This window comes from Oncorhynchus keta, chromosome 34 (genome assembly GCF_023373465.1).
Source record: "Oncorhynchus keta strain PuntledgeMale-10-30-2019 chromosome 34, Oket_V2, whole genome shotgun sequence".
Classification (NCBI taxonomy): domain Eukaryota; kingdom Metazoa; phylum Chordata; class Actinopteri; order Salmoniformes; family Salmonidae; genus Oncorhynchus; species Oncorhynchus keta.
In genome coordinates, this window is record NC_068454.1 from 43,010,295 (window position 1) to 43,016,761 (window position 6,467).

At 39.0% G+C, this 6,467-nt stretch overlaps 1 protein-coding gene across 1 annotated transcript; it reads left to right on the forward strand.

Moving 5' to 3' along the window:
* The first annotated feature begins 1,659 nt into the window (after positions 1 to 1,659).
* On the forward strand, positions 1,660 to 6,048 carry LOC118367178 (twist-related protein 2-like). The gene is made up of 2 exons (XM_035750305.2): positions 1,660 to 2,424; positions 4,959 to 6,048. Exon 1 carries the CDS (start codon positions 1,905 to 1,907, stop codon positions 2,391 to 2,393), a length of 489 nt encoding a protein of 162 aa, XP_035606198.1. The 5' UTR covers positions 1,660 to 1,904; the 3' UTR covers positions 2,394 to 2,424; positions 4,959 to 6,048.
* The last annotated feature ends 419 nt before the right edge of the window (positions 6,049 to 6,467 follow it).

The following is a 6,467-nucleotide window of genomic DNA, read 5'->3' on the forward strand; positions in this document are numbered from 1 at the left end:
TACAGGTGGGTGATGCTATGGTGACCAGCGAGCTGAGATAAGGGGGGACTTTACCTAGCAGTGTCTTGTAGATGACATGGAGCCAGTGGGTTTGGCGACGAGTATGAAGCGAGGGCCAGCCAACGAGAGCGTACAGGTCGCAATGGTGGGTAGTATATGGGGCTTTGGTGACAAAACGGATTGCACTGTGATAGACTGCATCCAATTTGTTGAGTAGGGTATTGGAGGCTATTTTGTAAATGATATCGCCGAAGTTGAGGATTGGTAGGATGGTCAGTTTTACAAGGGTATGTTTGGCAGCATGAGTGAAGGCTTTTGTTGCTGGTTCAGTCTGCTTTCCAACAGACACTGGGAGATGAATTCACCTTTCAGCAGGACAATAAAGTAAAGCACAAGGCCAAATCTACACTGGAGTTGTGAAAAGCTGAATTTGGGCTGTAACACATCAACATGTGGAATAAGTCAAGGGATATGAATACTTTCTGAAGGCACTGTAACTATTTTGACAGTAGGCTTATATTGGTCTACCCAGATGCTGTAAAACGCATTTTCAAGTGTTGTTTATAAAGTTAATTCAAAACAGATATCGAGGTATAGTATTTGAGTTCATAGAATTTATAAAGAATAAAATTGCAAAACATAAAACCTTCCATCTGGGTGAAGTTTCTTATTTTTTACATTCCTTCACATATCCTTCCAAGGAATTTAACCCATGCCAGTATTTAATTATGAGGAAGAATTCATGGAAATCCTATCTAAATACTACAGATTATTTTAGATAAAGGTAAAACACATACACAGTGGGATTTTACTCCAATGTTAAAAGTAGACGTCAGCTGACTCGGAAAACGGAGCATTTTGGCAGCAGATAATTCGAGAGATCACACACTGTTGGAGAATGGGGCCGTTAATACGAGCCAACTGCGCACTGTTATGAGTAGAAAACATGACATCACACATCAAGAGGTTGAACTTTGACAAAACGCATGCTGGAGGCATCCAGAGAAACATGAGAACTTTTCGGTTAGTTTAAGCTTTCTTCCTGTTTGACTTCCACATTTTATGAAAACTGAGAAAGCATACCGAATTTTGATTAGATTAGGGAACAAGAGTATATATATATCCCCCTGTCTGCATAGGGTAGGTGTTTTTTTATGTATTACAATACGATGACATATAGGCCCAGCCTATTTATATTTTGGTTCTTACATAGGCGTATATTTATAATGTATTATATTCATCATGAAGATGTCGCTATTGTACTAAAATAGTCAATACGGGATTAAATGGGTATTGTTTATGATTATCAAATTATAAAACAACACACTTTTCATAATATGAATCATGCATTTATCAAAGGCCTAATAACCATGCTACATTTGTTGATTCTTTTTTTTAAGGGTCTATTAGTTGTAGTCTATTTCATACCAATTATGGAAGAGGTAGGCAAAACATGAATTATATACAAATAAAGATAATAGGTCTATTGTTACTTTTGTCATTGATATTTGATTGTTTTGACATGATTCTGTTCTGAGGTCCTGGGCTGCTGTAATATAGCTACGGAGTGTAACATAAGACTGTTCCCTCCTGTTTATTAGCTGGCCAATCAGAGCCCGATACTGCCTCCCCTCTTCACTAGACAACTATTTAGCATCTGAAACTGGGATAAAGTTTTCCCCAAAAAATTGGGGAAAAACTTCCTGCGGAGAGAAGGACTACCTCAAGCGTAGGTTTGAAAGTATCCTACTCCCAAAACGTTTAGAACATAATAGTCGTAGAGTAAGACATTCTTTAAAACCACTTTCTGTCGGTGTCGGCATATTCTGATATATTTTGTAACCACAGCTTCAAAAGTGGAGACCGTTTTTTCTTTGCTATCCTTGCATTTCTTTAAACGAGAAATGGAAGAGGGCTCAAGTTCTCCCGTCTCCCCAATGGATAGCCTACTGACCAGTGAGGATGAGTTGGACAGGCAACAGAAAATATTTGGAAGGAAGAGGAGACACAGTAAAAAGTCGAGCGAGGACAGCTGTCCAAGTAACGTGAAACGGGGCAAAAAACCGAGTCCGAGCAGCAGCACTCAGTCCTACGAGGAGTTGCAGAACCAGCGGTGCCTGGCCAACGTCAGGGAGAGGCAAAGGACACAGTCGCTCAACGAAGCCTTCTCGTCTTTACGCAAAATCATCCCCACGCTACCCTCGGATAAACTGAGCAAGATCCAGACACTAAAACTGGCCTCCAGATACATAGACTTCCTCTATCAGGTGCTGCAAAGCGACGAGATGGACAACAAGATGTCGAGCTGCAGCTATGTTGCGCACGAGAGACTCAGTTACGCTTTCTCGGTGTGGCGGATGGAGGGCGCGTGGTCAATGTCTGCATCTCATTAGCATCCAAAGCCCTTCACTCAATGCCAAAGCGGTAGGTGGTACATTCAGCGTTACCTCTCATGCAAAAATACGAAACAAAACATTTTGCTAGTCCGTAGGCTATTATGCATAATAGCCGTGAACACAAGAGTAGGTTGTCTTAGGGCAAACATAAGAATATGTTGTGGCTTGAGCTAAAAGTCAGCGTCAGGTCAACTATTGCACAAATGATCTGAAAGCGAAACTATTTCCTCTTTACTATAGTGAATTATGAATGAAATAAGTGTAGCTTATCCAATTACTCAGTGAATGTTCATGATAGTCATCTGGGTAGCCTTATACAAGTAACATTCTTTAACATCCACGCCATGGCATCTGCATCTTGCAAACATTTCACCAGCGCGCGCGCAGAAGCGCATGTGGATGACCTGAGCACGAGCCAGGTTAATACACAGTTAGACAAGTTCTCCATCAGCATTGCCTGACAACACCACTGCTATTTGAGAAGAAGAAAATAGGCCTTCTGAAATGCTAGTGAGGGTCGTTGAACGGCTGCTGTTTGATTATAGACATGGGAACTTGGTGTTCTGAATGTAGCCAAAATAATATTTTTTGGAACATGTTTTACTTGCCAAACACTGGGGTAGCAACCAAAGACGACTTTAAAAAATGCCTCACTGACACTGGGGGAGTGAAATGGTTGAAACGTCAAGGGTTTTATCTTGCTGTGAGTGGCGTGACAGCTCGAAAACACGTTCAACTCTGCAGTGAAATGTCAGTCTTGCATTTAATCCTTGTCCGTTCTTAACGACTTTTTAAGATGCGAGGCCTCTAAGGCCTATGACAGATAGAGGGGTAGGCCGCATCAAAACGCAGCAGCCTTGAACAACCTAGCACGGGCAATTCACATTCACAATGGAGCGCTTTCCTGTATGGGGACCGCAGGAATAGCAACGCTCGACTTGGGCCGGAGAGTTCAAAACCAGCAGTTTTATTAAAGATGCGAGCGCATTGAGCGTAGTGGGTATACTGGCGGCAAGTCAAAAATGGCTACGGTCATTTAAGAGTTTCTAGTCCCCTTATCATTGCACAGCGTTACCCAACCGTTGTGCGTCTTTGAGCTGTGAAGCAAGCCATTGAAACTCATTTATGCATGCCACAAAACCATCTGATAGTGCATTTGTTTTCTTGTCTTGTGCCATTGGTTTAGGCCTAATTTAATTGTAGTTATCCTAGTCTAATTCTAATGTACAGTTTTGTACAGAGAGCAATTTGCATAGGCCAAAATGTTAAAACAAATGTAGGCTGCTGCAAAAAAAATGGGAAATTCTTGATATGCCTACATCTTTTTAAAAGATTAGCTATACGACTTTATAACAGATTAGCTATAGGCCAAAATATGGAATAAAATACATTTATGCTCTGAATAGTAGCCCACCAATTTTAAGTAGGTTACTGATGTATTGGAACAGGATTTAAACATTTTATTCCGTGAAAGAAACATTTCCAGTTAAATAAAGCCTGATTTTGGTTTGTTTAGTTTCCATGGACTGGTACCAGGAAGTTTACAGACCGCCCACTCGTATAAAACAGATCTTCTGTAAAGAGGACAAATAAACTACACTATGGTGATTTAAAGGTAGCCTTTCTCGAACTTAACCGGACGTCTTTTCCGTATCCAATTCTGCTGTCAATGCTGTTTTGGGTTTCATTCGTCTGTGTGGAATGGTAAAGAAAAGCAAGTGAGAAAGCTCGTCTTAAAATGAATTTGTAATCGTTAAACGACATTTATAAAATAAACTTAGACAATGTATGCGGCAGAAATCACGAGGCCTATATTAGTCTACTCGAATTGATACTAGTGACACGTGCATTGTGCTATTTGATAATATAATCAGCATAGCTGGTTTTTCTTAAACTAAATCAAACAAATCCAAATGTATTTAACCCAAAAATATCTGAATATCAAATTGTAGTCTACTAATATTTACTAAACGAATTCAAGAAACAAAACGGCCATTTATAATCTAATAGGCCTACAAACATAATTGCTGCATTTAAGCTTTGCCTCATAAATTACAGAAAGAAAATGCAATAGCCTACTATGAATTTGGAAATGTGCATTTACATAGGCCACATTAGGAATATTACCAGCATAAATATTTCAATATTCACTCATCCATATAAATGAAAACATCCTAAAACAGACAGGTGCTCATATCCCCTGAAGTCTGTTTGGCCTGCTCATATATTTTCCAGTGATGCAATTACATAGGCCACTGTGGTTTATGCATCACATTTGAAATGAAATCCCTTTCCGTTGTTGACATGTGGTTTCACTCAGGTCCAAATCACTGTTTAATTAAGGACTTCCCATGCCAGTGATCGTGTGCCACCCTTCAGGCCAATAGGCAACGCACTGTGTCATGGCTAGCCTATACAATCTCTTTCAGGAATTCAGTGAAATAAAGCTACGCATGCAATGTATTAATAATAATGCTATTGCTTGATAAGGTATATGCATTGCAATCTGTAATATTGGTAATTGGCGCTAACATTTTGATGTTTTCTTTCTTCCCCTGATAGACTGTTTACTTCTACAAAGTATGAAGACACCAAAGGGTCTATTGAAGAACCCAACGAACCTCAGAAACGTGGCCAAGGGGCATAATGTGGTGCACAACTCTCCTGGAGTGCTTTGAGTGCAATTACCTAACACTTGGAAGAGTGTGAGAAGGAGTGAAGATAACCCGAAAAGTTGCATACTCAGACAGTGTTGTAAGACGCTTCTCGTGTCTACTGCTGGCGCATTATAATGTTGTTTTAATGTCGGAATGGTGATGAGAGTAGGAAAAACCATCTTTTATCTTTTTGGGGAAATTATATTTCGTTCTGTTTGTAAAATCTCAAAATAGAAGTATATATAAATGTTTCGTATTGTACATAGGCCTACCTGTATGTATATTCAGCTTGTAAAGGGACCAATGCAATTTAGAATACGTTCTTGAAGTACGCTGCATGGATTTATCCAGATTTGACTTATAAGCAAGTCTTTCAACTCTGTCCAATGTACTTTTTTTAAAACTTATTTATTAAAACACATATTTTTGAATAATGTAGTTGAGGCTTTTGATTTATGTTTCCATAGAATACCATAGCATACCCATTTCAGACAGAATATGTAGTATATTATACAACCTGTAAAAAAAATATATATAAGGCAATGTTTATGACTCCTTCAAACAGCCCCTTATTTACCACTTTCTTGTATGGTATATCCCTTTTATACATATCAGTGGGTAATAGGCAAATTGGTAGGGGAGGTGGGTGGGGGTGTTGTTTATCCATGGAGGCTGTTTGCATTTCAAATCAGGGAGGAATTAAACAATGGAAGTGTTAATGAATTTACCTGCAAAAAAAGTGTAGAATCGTTCACACAGACCTGATACCTGGTATTTTGGTTAGAGGTTCTGTGAAAATGCAGGAATCAATGAGGTGTTTTTGTATCCGTACCCATTTCAGATATACAAAAAACAGGTATTTAAACGCAGGCATGGGTAAAATAGTGGGATTTCGGTCTGCATGAAAATATTTTAATAATATAGGCTACATCCCCTCTATTTCGATGTAAATCATTCCAGTTTGGCACGCAGTAAAGGAATAATCTAAGATTAAATAAACTGATGAAAAAACATAGGCCTACCTTTTTTTCTCTTGATATTTTTCCATTTTGTTTGAGCTTTAATTTAGAAAAGAATTGCATAATTCATTTGTTATTCGCTGGCAGTGTTTATGTAAGCGTCTCTTCCACGTTTTCTCCAGATAATCTCATAGACTAGGCAAAAAACAAACACCCCCTTTCAGTGTTTATTGTAAGATTTTATTTAGGTTTTCTTTCCCCGCTCTTGTTGTGGAAAGAAATCACCAGCTAAAAGCCGTCATAAAACCGCAGGGCTTCATTAACAGTGGGGGAAATTCGAGCCATTTTCAAACCAAAGGCATATAAAAGGCATATCCGCCTTAATAACAACGTAATAATTTAAATAGCGATGCCTTGAGGTGAATTCTTTAATGAGCAAAGGACCCCGAACAACC

What these genes read in the sequence shown, in the direction of transcription:
- LOC118367178 (XM_035750305.2), top strand. Translation starts at nt 1,905, where the DNA reads ATGGAAGAGGGCTCAAGTTCTCCCGTCTCCCCAATGGATAGCCTACTG.